Consider the following 25,344-nt stretch of genomic DNA (forward strand, 5'->3'; position numbering starts at 1 on the left):
AGCAGAACCCCTCATCATGGAAGCATGTCCTCTGGAATGGTGGTTGAAGCATGAAGGGACATATGAATCTTTAGCACATCTGGCATGTAAATATCTTACAACGCCAGCTACAACAGTGCCATGCAAATGCCAGTTCTCACTTTCAGGTGACATTGTAAATAAGAAGCAGGAAGCATTATCTCCTGCAAATTGTAACCAACCTTGTTTGTCTGAGCGACTGGCTGACCAAGAGTGGACTTATAGGCTCTAAAGTTGTACATTGTTCTATTTTTGAATGAATTTTTTTACATCATTCTACATTTGTAAGTTCATGATAAAGAGATTGCACTACAGTACTTGTATGAGGTGAATTGAAAAATACAATTTTTTTACAGTGCCAATATTTGTAATAAAAAATAAAGTGAGCACTGTACACTTTGTATTCTCTGCTGTAATTGAAATTAATATATTTGAAAATGCAGTAAACATCAAAATATTTTAAATAAATGGTATTCTCTTGTTGTTTAACAGCGCAATTAATTGGGATTAATTTTTTTAATTGCTTGACAGCCCTAGTTAGCATACTACATAATGTCATCACACTGCAATAAAAATCAATGTGGCACAATGCTACACCATTGTAATAAAAATGCAATGCAACATTATCCCAACATCCTGTATTTCTGACACAACAGTGAAACAATTTAATACTTCCAGGATTCAATCATATTATCATGCCAAAATGCAATTTGGCCTAGTTGGCAGGGCAATGGACTCGGTTTCAGGAGATGTGGGTTCTATTTTCTTGCTCTGCCACTGACCTGCTGGGTGACCTTGGACAAGTCACTCCCTCATGCGTGTCTCAGTTTCCCTATCTGTAAAATGGCAATAATGATATTATCCTCCTTTATAATGCATTTTGTGATCTACTGATACCAAAAATCAATGTAGGTAAGAGCTAGGTATTATTATCTCTCCATGCCAGGCCACCATCACAGTGTGATGTCATCACACCATGTGGGACACTATCAGTCTGTGATGTCATCTCACTGTGCCATGATGTCACCATGCTGCACAAGGAAACTCTCATGATGTGATGTCATCTTGTGACATTGAGGGAAGGCTGCAATGTGATGGGATTTCCCAGGTTCCCAGGAGATAAGGCCCAGGGGGAAGTGTCACCCTTGCGGTCCGTCTGGAACCCTTCAGCTCCCTGGGGTTCGGGCGATAGGGGCTGTCGGGGTGGGGGAACTCTGGGCTCTACCCAGGCAGAGGAACGTTCTGCGCGGGGATTCCGTTTCCCGGGAAAGGCAGTCTCGGGCTCCGGGCTCCGGCTGGCGGAAGTGACGGGTGGATTTGTTGACAGCGGAGGCTGTTGGGGGGGGGCGGGAGCGGACCCTCAGGAGGACACACAGACCCCCGCCCCCGGGGACCGGAACCGGAACGAACCTGGATCCCCTCTACCCAGGGAGCCGGGCAGGGGCCTCGGGCCAGGTGGGTGCCGGGGAGATCGGGGATAAGAGCATGCGGGGCTGGCCAGAGGTACCGGTGCCCCGGGGGGACCCGATCCCGTTCCCAGATCCGCCCACTGCGGGGACCCGATCCCCAGGCTGTCAGGGACCCAGGATCCACCCACTGCGCGGGGTGAGGGACGGGGCCTGTCACACCCACCTACTGTCCCGGGGAGGGGACCATCCACCCACAAAGGGGCATGGGAGGGAGCATTGTATCCTCTGGATCCACCCTCGGGAGACATGATTTCCCACTGTGGGTGACCCCCTAAGAGAGGAGTAACCGTCCCCCCATTACCAGGGGTACCCAGTCGGACCCCTGCCCACTGGAAAGGAGTGAGCAAAGACCCTCCTCCTTTCCCAGGATTGACACATGACAGAGGAGGATCCATGATCTGCACCTAAGCTATAGAGCCGATTTCCGTGGGACCGCTGCACATCTTGAAGGGCATTAAAGGAGCCCCCAAATGTCTTTTGGCACTTGTGGAACTGTATCATGACTCATTCATGACAATGTTGTAATACAATATCCTGCAGGAGAGATCCTGTAAAAGGGTGGCAGCTCTCATGAAGCTGTTTTATAGAGTGACCTTTGAAATAGATTGGGAACAGGCACAGCACCTCTTCCAGAGAGGCAGATGTATGTATCCCAGAAGGGAGTTTCGCCCTGTCTGTCCCTTCCTTCAAGGGACAGAAAGACCTGATTTTGACAGGGACCATTCTGCAGGCTGGTGAAACACCTCAAAATATCTTTGGAGGCCGTTGTGATCTGGTGATGCACAGTGTTAATGCGAATCATAACAGGCTTTTCTGGAGACATTTTACTGGGTGCGTGACCTTTGCAAACAGCAGCAATGGTCTTGTACTGTATTTTAACTTTAAAGGGAGTATCCACGCCATAGTCATATACAAATGGCAACCTGTTCCCTGTTTATAATCTGATTTATGATGTTTGGTGTGGTCTGAGCTGAGGATGAGCACCAAAAAATTCCTAAATTCTCAGCATAGCTTTGATACTATGAATATTTGAACTGTTCTGTGCCTCATTTTCCCTACTTGTAAAATAGAGATGATGATATCTCCTGCAACAGTTGGGATAATCAGTTAGTATTTGTCAAGTGCTTTGGAACTGTGAACTGTAAGTGCAATATAAATTGACAATGCAGTTTTCCTTCAGAATGTAACCTATGCTGAGCTCTGGATTTACATTTAATCTGTTATTTTAAATAATCCCTTGTGCTCTGTTCATGATAATATTTGTTATGCTCTCTATGTGGGCAAACGCATGATGCTGAAAGAGTCAGCCTTGCCAATCATCTTTGTAGCAGCAAATATGAAGGTTACGCACCTTGGCACTGAGCCACAATGAATCTGGCCTAGTCTCAAGCACCAGGCTGAAGAGAGTACGTAATAGGAGAGGGGATTGATCTGAAGTCCAAGATACAAATTCTAACACAGGCATTCCTAAGTGTGAGAACTGCAGCACCAGGCCTCTCATGTGGGTGAAGCTGGGAATGTCTTAAAAATGCAGATGTATATCATAGAGGAGCAGCACCCACAGAAGCGGCTGTTTGGATCTGGGAAGCTGGGGCTGGAGGAATGCTGTGTCTCATAGTTTCCTTCATTTTAATGAATGCTGAGGGTGGTGTACTACTCCCTGGCTGCCTTGGATGGGGCTCATGGCTCTAGCCATCATGGGGCACATTGGTTAACAAGCTTGTTTTAAATAAGTCTGTCCCCTTAGATCAACCCTCCTCCAAGATGGAAGGGGATCTGCCAGGGTGGGAAATCAGTACTCAATTTGTGCAGCTGGGGTTATAGTGGTGTCTCGGTCACTGCGTGCCTCACTGTTTGGATCCCCTGCACACACATCCTTGACCCTTCACACATCCCAGGCAGTTAATTGCCTACCTTGGAAACCATGGGTGACAATCTGGTAGCCAGGTAGACAACCAGCCAGCTGAGTGGTCTAGAAGAGCCCACACCTTATGATAATGGCTAGACAGTAGAATCATAGACAATCAGGGTTGGAAAGGACCTCAGGAGGTCATCTAGTCCAACCCCCCTGCTCAAAGCAGGACCAATCCTCAAACAGATTTTTACCCCAGTTCCCTAAATGGCCCCCTCAAGGTTTGAGCTTACAACCCTAGGTTTAGCAGGCCAATGCTCAAACCACTGAGTTATCCCTCCCCCAGTATCTCCAGTTCACTTAGAAATATGGTGCCTATACCTAGTAAATGTATGCAACATTGTGTTCCCATCAGAGAGCCCCTTATTTTCCCCCTCCCTGTTGCCTTGTGCCCCTAGTTAGGAACTTCAGGGCAGGGTCTTCTATTTTTGTGCTTGTACAGTGTCCAGCACAATGGGGCCCAAATCTCAGCTGAAGCTTCTGGGCACTACTCTAATACACATAATGGTGAGTGCTCCCCTGTAGTGATAGTTTAATCCCTTCCCCCTAGATGAGAGTGGGGTGCCTTTTGCATATGGTAATAGTGATGGTTCTTGGGAACTAAGGGATTAAAGCACAGATCATTTCTGCTCCCCAGTTCTATGAAATATCAGTCATCTGATTACATTGCAGTAGCATCCAACGGTGCTAATCAGGACTGGGACCCAGTTGCACTAGTCGATATACAAACATATAGAAAGACACAGTCTATGTCCTCTGTGAACTGGACTGAGACCACAACTCATTTTACATCCCTTTAGCTCCTTATATTGCACCAATCACCAGGGTATTGGAGCCATCAAGCAGCCATTGAGAGGTAATGACATTCAGTTGCTACCAGCATGGCCTGAAATAGAATTGTGTGACCTGTAAGACCATCACTAGAAGTGAAAGGCTCCATCTCCCATTACCATCCTCTGAGTTAACTAGATCCTATATAAGATTTTTGTTGATTGCTGGGTTTAATTTTTTTTCTGTAAAGCCCATTTGTAATTGTTCTCGTTCTGAAACCTTTCTGTACCTTGGGCACAAGGTAGCCAATAACTCAACCTTCTTCTCCACTGGATAGTTTATTAAATGGTTTTAGGTCAGAATGGAGTAGGTTAAGATGAGAGTTTTGTGTTTAAAATTTGGGGAGGAGATTCTGCCCATTGTCTGGATATTTCCAGGGATGTTCATGGAAAGGAGAAGACACAACCACTTCACATCATCTGATGCTGAAAATCAGGTACAAGCAGATCCAGAATACAGGAGCCAAATTCAGCCATAGTTTCTGCTCTTGCTGAAGTCAGTGGAGTTGCACCCACTCACACCAGGCCCAGAGTTGATTTAAAGAGACTGCTGTGGAAACTAGAGCTAGACTAAATGAACGGCTATTCCGAAACAAAGAGCAGTTCTGCTGATCTCTGCCTTTTTCTTTAGTAGTTGTTTTCCGTGTTGGGTTAATTACTTGGTTGGCTCTTGTTCCTGGCACTGAAGCACATTCTCTAAAGGAGAATTAATGAGACACAGAAAGAAGAACGGAGTTTTGATTTGCAACTCATGCTTCCCCCTAGGTTGCACAGAAATCTGTCCTGAAGCAAAGGGAGGGATCAGAAGGCTGGAGCCTGGGCTGATAGGAAAGCTAAGCCACAGCTGTGCTCCTGTCTCCCATGGGGACTATTCAGTGCCTGAATCTGAGTGGTTACCTCATCCTTGAAGTCATGGTCAAAGCAGCAGGCCAATTGACTGGAGCTTCTGAAAGGGGGAGGGGGAGTTCCTGATTGATTTACCTGTCTGATCCATCTGACTGGTGCCTTCCTGTAGGGCAGTGGCTACAGTGGAGATTCCAATTGGGGCTAGTTATGACATGCTGATGGTTAGGAAAATAGCCCGGGAATCCTTTAAGGAATGAATCATCATGAGAGGAGGGACAGGAAAAGAGACCGAGTCGATATGTTTGCTGTTTTGTCCTTCTGCACTGAGTGTGCTGCTCTATGGAATCCCATGATGAAAAGCAGAGACTGGATGTTAAAGACATTTTGCAACACCTTCCAGAGCAACAGCTGATCAGCAGAGGTGGGACTGGAGAGAAGGAGAATGGCCATCAAATTCCTCAGTGGTGCTCTGATCACTACTTGCACAGTCCTTTGGGAGTGGAATCAGTTAACTCTGCACCTCAGCTGTCAGTAATTATTTGGTGGGATCTAGGTGATAGCCTTGACTTTGAAGCATAGGCCTGGAAGTCAGGAGATATGGGTTCTATTCCTAGCTGTGCCATAGACTCAATGCATAACTTTTGGCAAATTGCTTCAACTCTCTGTGACTCAGTTTTCCCATCTATCTATAGAAATAGGAGAATAGTTCTATTTCCCAGGGTGCTGGTGGTTAATTAATGGTTATAAAGTGCTTTGAGAATATTTGATGAAAGCTGCTATAGAAGAGCAGTCTCAAGTTCCTAACTCTGTATCTGCTACAACTCAGGTAAGTTATTGGGGCTCGTGGTCATCTTCGGTTTTCATTGCTTTGCTATTTCCATGTGGGGAGTGAGTTATAGTTAAGGGAAGATGGGGGTACAATATCCCACATCGGTGATGGCATGCAGCACATAACCTCAGAGTTTACTGTGCACACACAAGAAAGCAGTGCAAGGACCTCTATAAAAACCCAAATGAGACACTAAACATGATGCAAATGCTGTGCTGTATGGAAAAGAATGACAGTAGAAGATTAAAGAGAGAGCAGATTCTATCGCTTTGTGGGTGATATACTGGTCTGGCTCAAGCTGGAAGCAGAAGCAGGGAGAGAAAGATGTTTCAACTGCTGCTCGGAGACCCCCTGCTGGCTGGTCCATGAGGCACCATTAACTGGGTACCACAGAGGAGCCTTCTCCTTTCCTCCCATATGCAGAGTGCTGCTGTGGGTCAAGAGTGTGGTCTGGAGTTGTGCCTTATCAGGAAGCGACCAGCCAGGTAGTTGAAGGGGGTGGCTTGGGACACAATCCTCAGGGGTGTACAGGTGGGCCTGAACCAACACAGGCAATCTGAAACTATTAAGACAGGGTGCAGATGAAATGTCTGCCCCTGAAGGGGAAGATGCCACAAATGCCTTTTTAGCTGTTGCCCTTAGTTTCAACACTTGTAAAGAAACTTCTTTCTGATGTTTACATGGCAACAGCTAACAAAACTTCTGTATGGTGCAACCTTATCTAACAACCACCCATCTCATGCACTTTCTGTCTGAAAGTATCCACAAGGTTCCTAGTGCCTGTTTTTGCTTCTATGTAATGTATAAAGAAGGCCTCAAAGGGTTTCTTTAAAAAATAGTTTTGGTTTTGCACGTGCCTCTGATTTTACGCTAGAAATTGAGATGTCTGTCATGGCATCCCAAGAGTCAAGAGTGAAAGCTGAGCAGTGGAGAAGGGAAGGAAATTTTAGTACAACTGCTTAAAACGCTTAACTCCAATAGTTAAGGAACATTTCAGCGAAAATATGTCTCTGTTAAAGATTTTCCTTCACTCATGCTCTTTCTCACACGTCTCCTTCAAGTAATATGTGATAAACATTTTTGAGACTCCCAAGAAGTTCTCCTGCAACATCAGGGAAGACCAGACTTTGCATTTCTGATATTTCTCAGGTAAAAAACAAACAGGAAAAATCTTCAAACATTTCTGACTGTCTTTATCTATCGTAAAGTAAAACAAAGCCCCAAGCCTAATTCTTTTTACAGGTCAGCTTTAAAGCTCCAGCTCATCTGAGAACCTGATCCTGCAAACGCTTACACATGGGACTACTCACAAGTAATATTATTCATGCATATATGTGACCACAGGATCAGACCCTTCATTGTATAAAAATAATTTCACTGCCCTGTTCTTGTAACGAGATTTCTGTGCCTGCATGGAGCCCTATTGACTTTGTGGGGGTTCACTCACATAGAGCCAGTTGGCTTCATTAGGGCTTTATGCAGAGGTTGGAGTCTGCCCATAAGGGAGGAATTGCAGGAATGTGGCTTTTGTTACTGACAAAACCTCAGAGAATTAAAATGGAGAGAAGTTATAAAGATTGATCTGTCTCTCCTATGTACACTTTGCATTTCACTCACCTTGGAAAATAAAAGCAGACCAGCCAGTTTCCTTTTGGTCTCTACTCAGTTTCATATCCTGCTTCTGGGCACTGGTATAATCCTGTGGGTTTGGAGCTTTCAGCACTGCAGGGGAAGGTTCAAATTAAATACAAAGCAAAGTAGTTTAATTGAAATTAAAATAAATAGAATCCTAGATGTTAGAGATGGGGCAAGCTGCCAGGTCCCATCAAGTCTGCGTTCTGGATTGTGCCCTACAGTATATTTTTAGTGATCCGCTCAGTCTAGTTTTATGTGATCCAAGCAATGTGGCTTCCCCCCACTTCCCTCTAAGAGGATCATCTTCAGACAGATGCAGTTCACTGCTTGGAAGCTTTTTTCCAATATTTAATCTAATTAATGAACATGGTTCCCATTAGCTAGCTAACCTTTATAGCATCATGGAAGCTTGGGGAGTGTTATTTCCATTTTACTGGTGGGAAAACTGAGGCATCGAGCAATTAAGGGCATTATTTGCTAATGGCCAAACATCTGCAACTCTCTTTGCCACCAACAGATGAACCTAACCATCAGTGTCTCCTAAGCACTGGCAGATTTTCAGGGTACTTTCCAATGTATTTTTCTTTTATCTGATTGTCTGTCTTTCGTCTGCCTGCAGATGTCCTAATGTCCCTGTAAATCCAGCTGGGAATCTCCTGAGGTTGGGGGGCAGGGATCCCTTGAATTGAAAAACTTCCTTCTGCCACAGTTCCCTGCTCCCCCTGCCCTCCACCTCTGTTCCCTGAAGATGGCATCTGACAGCCCAGAGTCGCTGATGACATTATGCACAGACTACTGCCTCCGCAACCTGGAGGGGACCCTCTGCTACCTACTGGACAACGAGACTCTCCGGCTTCACCCCGATGTCTTCCTGCCGAGTGAGATCTGTGACAAGCTCGTCAATGAGTACGTGATTGACTTGTGTGGGTGCTGCTGTCCTTTGGGGATAGTAGCTGGGGGAAGAAGCCAAGACTCAAGGGGAGGGATGCATACACTTTACACTTATTTCTATTAGAAATGTAGCTTTTGCCTAGCTTGTTTTTCCTGGAGAGCTCTGTGGTTGACTGGAGAACTAGTAGGGGTGTGCCCTTATAGGCACCATGGCTGGGAAAGCTGATAGAGGGAAAGAGATCTATATTTATACAGCACCCACCACAATGGAGTCCTGGTCTATCCCATTTTCTGGTCCTCCTGGGAGAGCTCCAGCAAAATCAGAAAGATTTAATAGCTTAGAAAAAGTAGGATGGAAAAAGAGGGGAAACGTTTTTTAAATTGAAAAATTCAAACCCCAGGGTGGAAAATAAAGAAAAATACTTATTTTCTTGGATCTCTTTCAGTTCCAAGAATCTTGGGTGTTATTTGTAACAATAGTAGGAAAGAAAATGTACAAATGCAAGTGTGATTGTTATATTAGATGTGAGTCTTGATCCTCCATTGGCTTTAGGCACCGCTATGCTGCATTACAGTATAGAGGGCCTTTAAAGTCAGCAGATTTCACCACCGTCCCAGCCTTGTCCAGGGAATGCCCCCGGTGTTAGGGGGCATTCCATGGACTGGCCATCCATGGGCTATCCGAAGAGATCAGAGGGAGAGTCTCACACACACATGCTTTCTCGTGCTATAGCTGTGATAAAAATCCTACCAGGTGTGCCCATATCAATCCCACTGATGAGCTAACCCTGTTACCTCTCACGTAGGTATGTGGAGCTGGTGAATGCAGACAGCATCTTTGAACCCCATGAGAGCTTCTTCACCCTGTTCTCAGATCCTCGGAGCACCAGGCTAGCCCGAATCCATTTGCGGGAGGACGTAGTGCAGGACCAGGACCTGGAAGCCATCAGAAAGCAGGTGGTATTGCATTTATGTCTTCCTGGGTGTCACTCTGCAGCAGCCCACAGCAGAGACCACTCACAACTCTCAGGGAGAACCATAGATTACTTGTACTTTTTACCTGCTTTATCAGAATCCTAGCTGTGGGGGAACTTGAGGCTTCTCCATCCCAGCCTTTCCTAGCGGGAGTTGCTGTAGGGAATGGAGTGGGAGCACTGACTGTATGGGAACTCAGAGTACTCTAGTCCTAGTTGTTCCCAGCAGGAGCCACTGTAGGGAACAGTGTGGAAACGCTGGCTGTGTGAGAGCTGAGTACTCCAGACCTGGCCTTTCCCACCAGGAGTTGCTGTAGGAAAACTGACAGTGAAGTAATTCTAATATTTTGGCTTCCTGCCTTCCAGGACCTTCTTGAGCTCTCCTTGATTAACTGTGAGAAGCTGACAGCCAAGAGCCTGCAGACACTGCTGAGCTTCAGCCACACTCTAGTTTCTCTTAGCCTCTTTGGCTGCAGTAATCTCTTCTACGAGGAAGAGAACCCAGGAGGCTGTGAAGACGACTGCCTGGTGAACCCCACTCGCCAGGTCTTGGTCAAGGACTTTACCTTCGAGGGGTTCAGACGCCTGCGCTTTCTGAACCTGGGCCGTATGACTGAGGGGGTGAACGTGGAGACATTGCTTCGACCTTTGGCCTCCCTCACTGCCCTGGATCTCTCTGGGATCCAGCTCAATGATGTGGCATTTCTGACCCAGTGGAAGGACAGTCTGGTTTCCTTAGTGCTTTACAACATGGACCTTTCAGAGGAGCACATCCAAGTGATCTCACAGCTCCGCAAGCTCAGGTCAGCAGATGCCTCCCTCCTCACTCGTTCGTTCTCCACTGGGAGTTGCAGGTGCTCAGAGATGCTCAGGACTGAGGATTAATTTTCCGAGAGCATTTTCCCCATCCCAGATTTTAGGTTTGTGGTGGTGGAAGAACAGAGCTTTCCCTCAAAGGCACTTGATCATTCACTCCCTTTGCAGCCCAAAGCCCTTGCTGAAGCCCATAGAGGTTTTTCCTGCATAAGGACAGCAAGATCAGGCACTCAGAGGGGGTTCCCTATTTTTATACCTGATCCTCAGTCATAATTACTCCTGGTCTGTGGGGACACTTGGATGCTGGTATCACAGCAATAATTGCAGTGTGAAATCAGAACTGACTCCCACCGGTTGCTTATTGAATGAGGAAGTCCAACGTTTAAGCCTGGCTCATAGATAAGAGAAAAACTTAGCACTCAATGGTTGGCTTGAAACATCTGATCACTGAGCACCACCAAAGCCCATTGAACATGAAATAAGCAGCAGACCTTATTGCTCTGAGCACAGAGTTAGAGAAAGAGGATGATCCAGGAAACAATGTCATCCAAAGCAAATAGGCACCCATGGTCTACCAGTGAGAATTAGTGCTGTTACATGACTCCATAGCTGCAAACAGCGAGCACCACAGTCACCAGCAAAACTGCACATTTGGTACCAGGAAAAGAATGCAGGCTTTTCTGGTCCAAAGCCACAGGACTTTACCATTCGAATTAAAGGAGCCTGTCCACCCATCTTATCGTTTATAGTCTCTGTGGTTACTAGGGGCCTCCATGCTCATACACGTTAGACGTGTCAGAAAAGCACCAGAGGTAAAATTTTAAAAAGCATCCATGTGACTTAGGAGCTAGGTCCCATTTTTAAAGCGATGTAAGCACCTAAGTCCCACTGATTTTTGTTGACTTTAACTGTTAAGTGCCCACAGCACTTTAAAAATGGGACTTAGGCTCCTAAGTCACATATGCCCGTTAGAAAATTCCAGCCTATGTGTCTTTAATCACTAATGTGCAATCCAGTCCCTCTCTGTATCTCTCACACATTCTGGTAGGAACATACCTGACTATCTGTCCAGTAGGGTGTACCGGAGCCACCACATGGCCCCCTGTGGGTAGCAGTTGTACGAGAAAGTGTATTACTGTTATTACATGGTTTATTAACTTAATTTTACATTTTGTTTTTTCATATAACATCAAACATTTAAAACTATAGGGCAATGGTGCTGGTGTAATAGAGATTATTAAGATCTCTGTATAGTGTCATGGATACAACAATATCTAGACTGGAAAAGAAAGAGACAAAGGGAGGAATCAGAGAACTTCTGTCATTAATTTTGGGAGATGAGGTAACACTCCTTTCTGGGGATGAGAAGATCTTCTGGTGCAATTTGATCCCCAGGTAGAAGATATGTAGCCAGTTCCATGATTAGAGAAATGATCAGATGCCTGTTTATGATGAAGACTGGAAAGGTTGCTTGCTCAGCCTGCAGTAGCTGCCGTTCTGATCATTTAGCTGAGTAATTCTTCATACCCCATTCTAGACAGGCCCCCACCAGGGATCTGTTGGTGTATAATCCAAGGGCACTGGGTGCACTTAGGTTGTACACAGGACTCCATCCTGATGCTAGTTCCACAGAGTCACATCCCTGTATCTTGGAAAATCAGCAGTTGTGCTTGTGAACGGTCTCTGCAGGGCTGGGTTTGACCTGAAAGGATAGGGGAAGCCCCACTTGATGCTTTCCAGACTCTGAGATGCTTGCTTTCATTTTCAGGCACTTGGATATTTCCCGAGACCGCCTGTCCAGTTATTACAAATTCAAGCTGACCCGGCGGGTGCTGAGCCTGTTTGTGGATAACCTGGTAAACCTCTCCTCACTAGATATCTCAGGGCACACCATGCTGGAGAACTGTACCATCTCAAGCATTGAGGAGAAAGTGGGTCAGACAAGGTAAGGCTAGAAGGCCAGGTAGGGATGGCGGTCACTGTGGATCTGTGGGAGGGGAGATTTCATTGAAAGCGGCAGGAAGGACAATTCTCTATCTTGGCCTCTCTCCAAGTGGGATTGACCACCATGGGTGAGGGCTTCAGAATAGTCATTAATTAGCCCTACCTGGCTTTCATTCACATCCACATAGGTTTTGCAGCTGTCCTTTTCCTTATACATTACTCACTTACTGACAGCTGTAAAAATAGATTATATATCATTCGCATCCCTCCAAAAAGAAAACAAAGCCCTCCACAGACTGTGCTCAAAGTGGTTTGAGCATTGGCCTGCTAAACCCAGGTTGTGAGTTCTTAGCTGAGTGAGTTGTGAGTTCAATCCTTGAGGGGGCCACTTAGGGATCTGGGGCAAAAATCTGTCTGGGGATTGGTCCTGCTTTGAGATGTGGGTTGGATAGATGACCTCCTGAGGTCCCTTCCAACCCTGATATTCTATATTCTATGAACTCTTATCCACCACTGAAATGCAGTGAGTTCTGGGGGGGAGCACAGCAGCCTTCCTGCATCAGCTTCACTACACAACAGTTTTTAGAAGTGTTAGCAAAGAATTACTTCTGCAGTTATGACTGCAGATATTTTTAGGGAGCTGGAATTACAGTGCTAATATTGAGATTTGTCAATACGACGCCCAGTAAGAGCCTAACTTCCTTAGGCCCGTTTGAAATCCCAACCAGCATCCACAGGGAGCACTCTTATCTCTCGTTCCAAATCAGCCAGGAATTTTTCCCTCCCATATTCTGAGCTGTTACAGTGTGAAAGCAAAACTGCTGTGCTGCAGCACTGGCTTCTTTGCAGAATTTGTGGAAAACATAGGCTGTAGATCTTCAAGGAATATAGCAGTGATGCAGCAATCACTGTTGATAATGTTCTATGTCGATACCAACCCAAGGCTTCATTGTAATGAGAGGGGTGTTGAGCTGATGGCAGTCCTTCAGAGGAGACATAAAATCAGGTTCCTGACTAGTTAGGATCATTAGAAATCCCATGGCCTTTTTATAACAATCAGTTGTACCCCTGCTGTCCTAACCAACCTTGGGTAACTATAGTCTCCCTGCCTGAATTCCTATTGTCACTGCTGTGGACACATTCACTTTTTGTGCAGAACAGTAGGGATCATCTGTGATGAACGGTTCCATCAAGGAGTATGATGTGACTGTCTTTAAAGATGCGATTGCTTTTAAGAAACCCTTCCTGGGATTTTGATGGGATATGACTGAATTTAGACCCAGCTGCTCTGGCTTGTTGTGAAGTGTAATCAGAGCAGACAGCGAGCTCTGTAACTATCTCTGTGGTGGAGAGAGCTGCATAAGCAGAGCTCAGACATGGATGATCTCTTCTTTTCCCAGCATTGAGCCATCAAAGAGCAGCATTGCCCCCTTCAGGGATCTAAAACGACCGCTTCAGTTCCTGGGCCTCTTTGAGACCTCTCTTTGCCGTCTGACGCATATCCCAGCCTACAAGGTAAAGGGCCAGTGGGAAAATTCTCAGAAAAGGTCTGAAGTTAGAGAGTCTGCCAGCATATCAGAGCTCTGAGGCTCTGTGGTCGTGATGCATGTGCCTTTTGAACTATGGGTCCCCCTGCTGGAATAATGCTGCAGTGGCGCAAGGTCCCTACCCTATGCTGTGTTTGTGAGGGGAAAAAACAGCTGTTTAGAAAGGAGCCTGGTAAAGACACACATGCACCCTGTCCATTCCCCACCCTGCTTGTAGCACAAAGAGCACTCGACAACGGCTGTCTGAGGCTTAAGAAGAAGTAGCCATGCATAATCCTGCAAAGAGATACCACCCTGCACTGCAGGGACCACTTCCTGCAGGGTTGGGCTGAGAGGTAACTCAGCCTGTATGCTAATATCTTGGGCCTCATCAGAATGAATCCTGCTTCCAGTATAGAAAGGGCCTGAGAGAGTGCATACACAATTTGAGCTGCCACCTACAGACTCCTCTTCTGCGGATCTCCCATTCTCTTGCTGGCCTCTCTCCTGAACGACCCCCTCTCTTGCTGGTCTCTTCCTCCCTTGACATGAATTTTTTCCTTCCCTTGCTGCCAGGTGAGTGGGGACAAGAATGAAGAGCAGGTGCTGAATGCTATCGAGGCATACACTGAACACCGTCCCGAAATCACATCCCGGGCCATCAATCTCCTTTTTGATATTGCCCGCATCGAGCGCTGCAACCAGCTGCTGAGAGCACTGCAGGTGAGCACACAGGCATTTACCCACAGGCAGTGCTCACCTCCCTTGAGCACAGTCAGATTTAGGGGGAGCGGAATTTTACAGCATAAAAATCAAACCTTTCCCCATGACTTAGGGCTCGATTCAAAGCCCATTAAAGTCAATGGAAAGACTCCCATTTCCTTTGGCTTCAATGCGCTTTGGATCAGGCTCCTAAAGAGGAAGTTTCAGTAGCATGATAGAAATAGGGCCCTTGATTTTAGGACGTGTCTCATGATCTCATTGAGCAGCCTATTCCAGCTGTGCCTGGGCTCTTCGTCCCTTGAATGCTTGTATTGGTCTTTGCCTGCGTAGGAGTAGCGGTTACATAGGGCCCAGCTGGGATTAAATGGCACTAAAAGCTCCCTTTGTTTCTTTGTAGCTGGTGATCACAGCTCTCAAGTGTCACAAGTACGATAAGAACATCCAGGTGACTGGGAGCGCAGCCCTTTTCTACCTAACAAATTCAGAGTATCGGATGGAGCAGAGCGTGAAGCTGCGGCGTCAGGTGATCCAGGTGGTGCTGAATGGCATGGAGTCTTATCAGGAAGTGACAGTAAGAGCTCAGTCAAACTTCACCATGCTCTCACTGTTCTCTCTCTTCCCTTTCTCCCAGTAAAAGGCCATTTCCAGTACTTTGCACCTTCTGGGTGCTTTGAGCCTACTGAATGTGTACCACAGCATGCCCTAGAGAAGCCATTGCCTATATCTGGTCATGCATTCACTTTATGGGTAGGCAGGTGCAATTTTATGTGGGATCGACATTGTACATGTGATGGTGACATAGTTCAGTAGTAATGTGGGGGAAGAAAGAGGCGATAATGGTGCATGTGTATTTGTGGCAAAGGTGACTGGCTTTGGATTGCATGTGGAGCGTGCAGGTGCTGGTGGGGTTGGGTAGCAGATGGAGAGTGTGCATCCGGTGAGAGGGTTGAGCTGTAGGCTGGTGAAGCTATTGTGGGAGGACTGCATATGCAGCATGGTGTTGGGTTGGAGGGTGATGCATGTGTATGTGGTGTTTGTGTTGAGATGGAAGATAGTGACAATGCTGTGTGGCAACTATACATGTGACTATGGGGTTTTGCACATACTTGTAGGATAGTCCATCATGTCAGCCTACCTTCACCTTGTTCTTCTTCCCCCTGGTAGGTGCAGCGGAACTGCTGCCTGACACTGTGTAACTTCAGCATCCCAGAAGAGCTGGAATTCCAGTACCGTCGTGTCAACGAGCTGCTGCTGAACATCCTTAACCCTACTCGGCAGGATGAGTCCATCCAGCGCATCGCTGTACACCTCTGCAATGCCTTGGTCTGCCAAGTGGACAACGACCATAAGGAGGCTGTGGGAAAGATGGGGTTTGTCATGGTTGGTATGGTCCCAGGATGGCTGCTAATCCCTACCCCAGACTGGGCTTGAGTCCCGTGGGAAAATACTTTCTATGACTTCCATTGGAAGTGTCCATGGAGTAGGGCCAGTAAATAATCCAGCCCCCGAGTGTCACAGAAAAGTATTGCAGTCAGGGAAAGCTACAGTCTTAGCAGTGTTGTCCTATCATGGAATCCACCATCCTCAAGCTGAGCCCCTTGAAAACATGCCAGCAGGGGAAGTCATTATTCCCTTGATGTGCTATTAGAGGCAGTGGCGTAGCCAGGTGAAGGGAATAGGGGGAGCAATTAAAAAAAAAAAAAAAGGCATCACCCACTGCGGCGCTTTTACTCACCCGGCAGCTCGCACCTGGTGTCTTCGGCGGCACTGAAGGACCCGCTGCTGAAATGCTGCCAAAGACCTGTAGCGTAAATGACGGTCCCGCCGCAGAAGTGCCGCCGAAGACCCGGAGCGCCACCAGGTGAGTAAAATAAAAGCGCCACAGCGCGTGGCGCCTTATTTTTTTAATTGATTTTCCCCCAGGTGAGTACAAAGGCGCCAAGAAATTGAGAAGGCACCACTTGTGCTCGGTGGGAGAGGGCCACTGCCCCGCTCCCCCCCATCTACGCTACTGATTAGAGGTAGTGTCTGTTTGAGGGCAGGGGAGGCAACATGATCTCAACACAAGGCCAGGAGCCACAACTCCTGAGTTCTAATCTTGGCTTTGCTACAAATTTATCGTGTGGCCTTGGGTAAGTCCCATAACCTGTCTGTGCCAGTCTGTCCATCAGGAGAAGGCAGACCATCCCGAAGAAAAGTAATATTGAATGGGGAGGGCTTTGCACTGAGCAGTAATGTTTTCCTAGAAACATAAAAAAAAAAGTTGTTTCCACAACTTGCACGATCCTCTTGGTAACGATGTAAGGGTTTTCATTTGGACATGTCTGAGTTACAACCTTGCCCCTGCTTTTGGATACAAAATGGCCCAGCAGGTCAGGAAGGCTCTGCTGCCTCTCCAGAGATAGGAAAAGCTGCTGCCCATTTGGAGATAATAAAGTCTGCAGAACCTTTCCATTGTGGTTACTCCCTTCAGTTACGTAATATTGAGTGGACACGTTTCTTTGTCTCACTTGACAGACAACACTGTCCAAGTAATGGACCAGAAATTGTGCATGTGGGTGTATATACAGTTTTAGAGGGTTTCCAAGTCCTTCTACAGGAAGACACTGCTAAATTTTTGACATAACCATAATCTCTTCCTGGCTTCAACTCTCCTGCCTCACATTCCAGTTCCTTATTCTCCCCTTCAAGACTCTGCTCGAGTCCTCTCCCATACCTCTGCCCTCATTTCCTCCAACAAAATTTCCTATGCCCCAAGCTCTTCCCTGTCTTTCCTTTGGTCTCCTTCACCCACTCTTGACTTCATGGCTCCTTCCATGCTCCCCCTTGAGTTTGCAACAGCCTCCCAGTTAAAGTCCACCAACTTCTGAGGACCCAACTTTTTCATGAAGCTATAAAGAGCTCACACCAGACTATTTATTTCTCACTGGGCTGTTCTGTACTGAACTCTGCCTTTTTGTATCTTTAACCAAGGACCTGTTATCTGGATGGTACAGGTGTGAACCCGTGGAATCGTTGTTTATACGGTGCCACTGAACCAGACTAAATAACACTAAGCTCGAAAGAGATGGGAGGGGTGTTTACACCTTGTGAATCAGATTTCATATGCATAGAGCCAAATCCAATCCATGAGTAAGCATAACTGCAATTGACTTCAGTGAGAGCTGCATCAGACTGTGTCAGGATTCAGTTTGACGTACAGTCTTTATTTTAATCTCTGTGATTCCTAGCCTGTTCCCAGTCCTGCTCTTACGCTTCTCATTCCCTCTTCTCTCTGCCCACAGACCATGCTAAAGCTGATTCAGAAGAAGCTGGTGGATAAAACAGTAAGTGTTTCTTCTTAAAATCTGTAAGCAAAATATACTCCATTTATATTCACTCTGATCCTGAGGTGGAGAGGTCAGCCCAGGGGTGCTAGAAATCCAGTCACATTGCACCAGCAATTTCCCAGGTGTCCCCAGAGGCTTGTGGGGACTTGGCTCCTCTTAATAAACTGGATAATGGTAATATTTGTGTTGGTGGGTCTGAACTGATTAAAAACTGGTCCCTTCCGAGGTGACAGCAGTTCCCCATCCTTCTGATTAGTTTGCATTGGGCTCCTGTATTACAGGCGCTCTGTCTGCAGTTGCCCACGTCACATACTTCATTCCACTGTGTTTTAATGTCTCCTTCCCTCTGACTCGGCAGTGTGATCAGGTGATGGAGTTCTCTTGGAGCGCCCTGTGGAATATCACAGACGAAACCCCTGATAACTGTGAGATGTTTCTCAACTACAGTGGCATGAAGCTCTTCCTGGAGTGCCTGAAAGTAAGTGCTGCCCAGTATTCTCTACACCAGAGGTTCTCAAACTCTTCTTATTGCGTATCCCCTTCCAGATCTACCAGCTACCCGCGTATCCCTATCCTTCTCATCGCTGAGACTTTGTGTGCTCTTCTTAACACTACCTGTCTTTAGCCATCTGTCCATATTTCACTGTTACGTATATAGTTATAGTGTGACATGTACAACTGAAAAAAACCTGACTAAGTTCTGAGCTCAGTTAGACTGGAAAGTTGCTGGGCAACTGAACCTGCGCTGTATGGTGATTGGAGCTGAGGGTTCTGTAAATCTGTATTCGACTCCTTCCGCAAGGGATCTCTCCTGTCAGCCAGCACTGGGCTACTTGGGCTCTCTATAACCTCGTCTCTGTTTACCGTAAGTCCCTCCATAGAAAACATTATAAATGCAGTGAAAAGGTTGGGGCTGTGAATCTGTATTCTCATTGGTACATCCTGAAGTAAATTAACTACCATATTTTATATAACAAATTCCCACAGTTTTAAAGCTTTGTCTGAGTAGTCTATTATGAAAATGCAATAAATAAAATAATTAATAAATAAAATCCACCGTTACACAATTTCTCATGAGTAGCCCCCAGCAATATGGTACGCATACCACAGTTTGGGAACCCCTGCTCTCCACTTCACACAGTCGCGTTTGGGACTGAGTCCTTGCTCATCTGATCCCTGCTAAAAGCTGTGTCTGTTGCATAAACAGAAAAGACTTATACACACTCTGCCTATTTCCCCCTCCACATACATACATCCTAAGAGAACAAGGAAACGGTATACTTCTACCTCATTTACTCTCTCTCTCCCACTCCCTGTCCTGTGCCTGGAGATGCATTTCCCTCTAGTGGCCATGTCAAGCAGCGGAGAACTGTCCCTTGCTTTGCAGTGGTTTGGTTCTCTCCCACCTGTCATGTGTTTTGAATGCTAGAAACCTCACCACACCAAGAGGAGATCTCCATTCCTGTCTGCTGGGAAGTAGTCTGCCTTCCTGGATTTGCTGCATCATCAATCGCAATGGTCATACTTTGTTTTACACATGTTCCTTCTTTCCTCAGGAGTTCCCAGAGAAGCAGGAGCTGCACCGTAACATGTTGGGGCTTCTGGGAAATGTGGCGGAGGTAAAAGAGCTCCGCCCACAGCTCATGACCTCCCAGTTCATCAGTGTGTTCAGGTTGGTGCATCACTGATCACGAAGCAGTATGGTCTAACAGTTAGAGCTGTGCACTGTGAGCCAGGAGACTTGGCTGCTCTTCCTGACTGCCATTGAGTCATTGCGTGATGTAGGGCAGTCATTTAACATTTTTGCATCAGTTTCCGCCCCCCTGTTAAAAAGAACAAAAAAAGGATAGTGGAACTCGCCCAGTTTGTATGATCAATAAAACCAGTTTGGGAAGCTGGTGTTTGTCAAGCTGTTTTGCATAGGTTGCTGTGTCCAGTCTGGTTAGGAGATTATGACTTATTTGATGAGCTCTGGTTAGAGTTCACAGGGGCTGCACTGTTTGCATACTAAGTTTTTTGTCCCTGATGTGCTGCATAAGGCTATCATGGCACCTCTGAAATCTTATCCTCTGTCTTGGCAGCAACCTGTTGGAGAGCAAAGCAGATGGGATTGAGGTATCTTACAATGCATGTGGAGTTCTCTCCCACATCATGTTTGATGGCCCAGAGGCTTGGGGTATCTGTGAGCCACGCCGAGAGGAAGTAGTCGACAGGATGTGGGCAGCCATCCAGAGCTGGGACATTAACTCCAGAAGAAATATCAATTACAGGTGAGGGATGTTGCATCTTGGCCCATTTATTCCAGGAACGGGGATTGTCCCAAGAAGTAACCTCAAACACGCTGAAGTCTGCAAGAAAGGTGGAGATTTAATCAAGTGTAGAACTTCTCCCTGGGGTGAGGAAGAAATTTCCCACATGGACATACTATTTTAGTTGAGGTTTTTCAACTTCCTTTGAAGTATGTGGTACTGGCCACAGCTGGAGATTAGAGGGACCATTGGTCTAATCTGGACAGGCAATTGCTACACTTCTAAGTAGAATATGGAGAAAATTAAAATAGTCTGTATCCCTAGTTTCTCTTGAGGGAACACAGTAGGACTAGAACTTGTCCTGCATGTTTCTGGTGGATTCGGATTGTGCAGAAACATGGAATCTTACCATCTTAGTCTGCTTAAAAACATTTATCTACAGAATCCCTCTCTTGCTATTGGTTAAATTCGGATTCCTAATAAAAGGTACAGCTAGGGTGAATGTCCCTGTCTCCACTAAAGGGGTTGCTGCAGCCTTCAATCTGCCTTTGGGGATATTTAGACAAGCCTCCCAAAATTCCCTTCAGGTGTTAGAGTGACTTGTGGAATAACCCTAAAGCTCCTCCTGTGAGAGCTGCATCAGGAACTCTGGAATTCCACAATGCACTAGACTAGTACAACAACAGATGGAATGAATTACTGGTGAGGTTGCAGTACAAGTGTGATTCCAAACCAGATTTGCAGTGTAGATGCACTTCACTCTTGCAGGAACAAATGGCACAACCATTGTTTATGAATGATCAGTGTCCCCCAGTTGTGCCTTGACCTAGGGTAGATAGAGGCCCTTTAACTGTAACCCATCTATGGAGTGATCAGCACTGCTGAATTTCAGCTTTCTTAAGGAAATGTGACTGGAACAGGATAGAAATTAATTCCCCATTTAATCCTTCAGAGCTCGTTCTCTGTGCCACATGGTAGTATTAAACAGCAGGGATTGAGCCTGTCAGTACCACAAACTATGACTGACTCTTGGATACCGGAAGCTGATATGCCAATGAGCTTTACTGTTGTGTAATGTATTAGCTCTGACTGCGAAGCTTCCAGTACCAAAACAGGAAAAGATGCTGGAACAGCAGCTTTTGGGTTTCTCATTTTTTTCTTTACTATTTGTTGCAGGTCATTTGAACCGATCCTTCGACTCCTTCCGCAAGGGATCTCTCCTGTCAGCCAGCACTGGGCTACTTGGGCTCTCTATAACCTCGTCTCTGTTTACCGTAAGTCCCTCCATAGAGAACATTATAAATGCAGTGAAAAGGTTAGGGCTGTGAATCTCCATACACTGTGCCTGTTAGACAGCAGGGGTGGTGAAAGGTCAAGGGAAACTATTTTCAGAGGCCTGTAGGTTAATGCAGAGTATGTGGCTAACTCCAAGGCAGCTCCTTGAAGTTACCAAGGATGTTCAAGGGATGTAGCCAGAACTAGGAAGACAACATAGAGTTAGTGCATGAGAACAGCCTTCTGGAGCTTCCATCACTCTAGCAAGCTTGAGTGCTGAATTGGTTTCTATTTCCGATACGTCGGCAGATTGGATGCACCTAAGAGGCTGAGCCACTAGAAAGAGAAAGCTGTATCCTATGGCTTACCAGCCAGCAACCTTCTCACTGCTTCTCTGTCTCCTCTTGATTTGAGCTCATTGCCTTGGGAGAAGAGTCAGGCTGCAGAATGTAGAGATTTGACCTAGTAGGAGTGAAGATTCCCAGGATTCTATTTCCCACTTCTTTACAGCTGACAAGTACTGCCCCCTGCTGATTAAAGAAGGTGGAATGCCCCTTCTGAAGGAGGTGATTAAGATGGCTTCAGCACGCCAGGAGACCAAGGAAATGGCCCGGTAGGAAACTGATAAGTTACTAAACATGCAACCTTGGTTTAGGATTTTTTTTATATAAGCATGAGATTAAAGCTATCAAATATAGGCCAATGAATATGTGATTAGGGATGGAGAGAACATAGTAGTAGTGTGCATAAGTAGATAGAAAAGATGGGAAGGATATAAGTGAATTGAGAGTTGTTCATAGATGCGGAATAGACAAGGAGAATGGGTGGATGAGTTTAGTGGATAGGACAGTAAGGTATCAATGGACTGCTGGATGGTATCTAGATGAATAGTAGAGCCATACCTCTCAACTGGATCTGATTATAAGGATAGCCTCCCATTTATTTCCATCCCTCAAACCTGGTGTTATCTTACTGTTTATACATGTACATCATTGACACCAGAAGAACTGAATCATGTGATAAAATTGATGGAGAATGTCTTACATAGTAAAATGAATCTACCATTTTCTCAAGCTTCTTCCTCTGACGTTTGGTGTCAGAACCTTCCTTTTAGATCATTCTTTCAGATTTTAAAAGCCAGTTGTATACATCTAATCCATGGCAAGTTGAGAGCTATGACTTGATAGATATAGGGAAAACTGAAAAGATGGGTGGATATTTGCTGGGAATATGTGTACTGTGTATATGTGACAGACACTTCCAGTAGCTGAAAGAATGATAAATGGTGGAGGAGATTAATGAAGTTTATGGAGTAGGAGATTGAATAATAGGGTAGATGAATTGTGTATGGGTCAGATGCATGAATGACAGGGACAGTAGAAGAATGGTGAATAGAAGGTATATGAATAACATGGTAAGTAGATGGTAGATGGCAAGGAAGAGCTAAATGGTAGACATATGGGTACAAGGATAGATGACAGAAAAGGTGAATGATGGATGTTTGGATGAGCAGATTATTAGATGTGTTGATGACAGGAAGGTGTTTGGATGGGAGATGAGAGTGTGATGGCCAGTGAATAATGGGTGGGTTGATAAATGGACAGGTGTGGATCTGGATGTTTACTAATGTTGGAAGGGATTGGTTGTAGGTGGGTAATTAGATTTGGTTTTGTTGAGATATACTAGTCACACAGGTACTGGATTGAGGCATGTCTCAGGATAGACTGCCTAATACATACACTACATTTAAATGTAGGTGACGGTGCATTATGCTTGTGACCCACTTCATTATTTTCCTAGTCTTTGAACTAAACCTTTTCTCCTTGTCCTTATTTTGTCCACAGGAAAGTTATAGAGCACTGCAGTAACTTTAAAGAGGAGAACATGGACACTTCCAGATAGAGGCAATGATCTAACAACGCCTCTTGCCAGCACTGTATCCAGCTTCTCTCTAATTCACTGTATATAGAGAGGACTCTTTCTCACCAGCCTGGCTGTTGGAAGGAACCTGTGTGTGTGTGTGTGTGGGTGTGTGTGTATGGGTGTGTGTGTGTGTGAGAGAAAGACCCTCAGTAGATGAAGGTGCACAGGGGTGGGGTGGGGGGACCTTTTGCACAACAAATGCTTTCCTTAAATTAGTAGGTTTTTCGTTATGAAGGTACGGATTGAAGTTTTGTGTATATGATTTCTGTATAAAAAACAAAAAAAACATGTATCTTTTGACCTTTTTTAGACCACATGAGAAGCCTCAAATTAATGTGAGCTTGAAGATCTAGCTGTGTGATTGATATTGTGACTTTTTTTTTATTTCACACCTTTAGACAATTCCCCTTCATTATATTGCATGAGGTCCTGTCATGTTCACAAGAACAGCCAGTCCAGCATCATGGCCACATCTCTACAGTGGGATTGTAGGCACTGATCAATGATTTATTTGCCTAGAGGGGAAAAATAATGGTAAGAGATTGAGACCAAAGGGATCCTAATATTTGTAAGTAGAATAGGAAGGGGAGAAAGAACCTTCAAGCCATTTCGGTTGGTTGTCGTATGGGGGTGCTACTAGTGGAAGCTTGATGGATTGTATCAAGTGCATTTGGAAATTCCTTGCTGTAAAGCATTCCCATTAACCCTTTAACACCAGCAATTGTGACTTTTCCCAGTAGCACTACAGTGGTAGCTTTCAACCACCTGGCACCACACGGTGAAGGAAAGGCCAGGAAACCAGCTGTCCTGCCCTTGAGAATGGAGGGTGTTTTCCTGCAAGGGATACTGTGCAATGAAGAATCAGGTTCATTCACAGAAGGGTCCAGTCTCTCTGGCTCTCCATGCAAGTCCTTTTACCACCTCTTGTTTTTAAATTGCTTTTTCTGTGTTTTATGGTAAAGGCTGCAAATACCAGAAGGTGGGTTTCCCCTCACCCATGGCCAGCTCTCTCAGGGACCCACGCCAGTCATTACAGCATGATTTGGTGACTTTAGAACTTGTGAGGGACTGGGAGTTTTCTCTCTTTTCTTACGTCTGGGCCAACATTTGCCATGTTAAATGGGGATTTAGCCTCCCTGTCTGTCAAACACCTTGCAGCACAAACCCTTTGGTCAAGAGAGCTGACTGCAATTCCACTCCACTCACACACAATCTCCATGTCTTCTGGGAGACAAAAGGCCCCACTTTCCTCCAATTCATGCCAGTACTAACCAGTACAACTGTATTTGCCTCAGTGGCATTATGCCTGATTTACACTGGTGCAAGTGAGAGAGAAATCCAGCTCAGGATCTTCATCTGTATGACCAGGGCCGCCCAGAGGGGGGGCCAAGTGGGGCAATTTGCCCCGGGCCCCGCAGGGGCCCCCACGAGAGTTTTTCAGGGCCCCTGGAGCGGACTCCTTCACTTGTTCCGGGGGCCACAGAAAACTCTTGCGGGGCCTGGGCCCCCGGAACTTCTTCCGCTCCCAGTCTTCGCCAGCAGGGGGTCCCTCCGCTCCAGGGCGGAAGGACCCTCCGCCGCCGAATTACCATCAAAGCAGGACCCGCTGCTGAAGTGCAGCCGGGTCTTTGGCAGTTATTCGGCGGCAGGGGGTCCTTCCATTCCGGGAGCCGCCGCCAAAGTGCCCCGAAAACCCGCGGTGGGGGCCCCCCGCCCCCCAAATTACCGCCGAAGACCCGGCTGCACTTTGGCAGCAGGTCCCACTTCGGCGCTAATTTGGCGGCGAGGTCCCCCACCGGAGGTCTTTGGGGCACTTCAACGGCGGGTCCCGGAACAGAAGGACCCCCCACCGCTGAATTACCGCCAAAGTGGGGGCCCCCCAACGCCGAAGACCCCAGGCCCCCGGAATCCTCTGGGCCACCCTGTGTATGACCTGCCAAGGTTTGCCTTAAATCTAGGTCCCCCAGCAGCACATTGTGCAACCTGCAGAACGCAAACTTAGGAACCCTCTCCTTGTCCTGGTTCTTTCACAGTTAAGATAATTTTCTTCCGTTAGAAATGGCTATGAACCCAGGAGGAACCAGGAGAGATTTGGCCTACTTAAGCTGGCACATTTCAGGCCACTGAGACAGCCACTGTCCCAAGGCCGCTCTCT

At 46.3% G+C, this 25,344-nt stretch overlaps 1 protein-coding gene across 1 annotated transcript; it reads left to right on the forward strand.

Annotated features, from left to right (window-relative positions):
- The first annotated feature begins 1,314 nt into the window (after nt 1–1,314).
- On the forward strand, nt 1,315–23,539 carry ZER1 (zyg-11 related cell cycle regulator). Its single transcript, XM_050927078.1, has 16 exons — nt 1,315–1,473; nt 8,159–8,445; nt 9,237–9,387; nt 9,771–10,207; nt 11,989–12,165; nt 13,565–13,679; nt 14,267–14,413; nt 14,811–14,984; nt 15,578–15,793; nt 17,698–17,739; nt 18,101–18,220; nt 19,299–19,414; nt 19,824–20,012; nt 21,168–21,265; nt 21,777–21,879; nt 23,111–23,539. Exons 2-16 carry the CDS (start codon nt 8,288–8,290, stop codon nt 23,166–23,168), a joined length of 2,301 nt encoding a protein of 766 aa, XP_050783035.1. The 5' UTR covers nt 1,315–1,473; nt 8,159–8,287; the 3' UTR covers nt 23,169–23,539.
- The last annotated feature ends 1,805 nt before the right edge of the window (nt 23,540–25,344 follow it).

Source organism: Gopherus flavomarginatus, chromosome 17 (assembly GCF_025201925.1).
Source record: "Gopherus flavomarginatus isolate rGopFla2 chromosome 17, rGopFla2.mat.asm, whole genome shotgun sequence".
NCBI classification, from domain to species: Eukaryota; Metazoa; Chordata; order Testudines; family Testudinidae; genus Gopherus; species Gopherus flavomarginatus.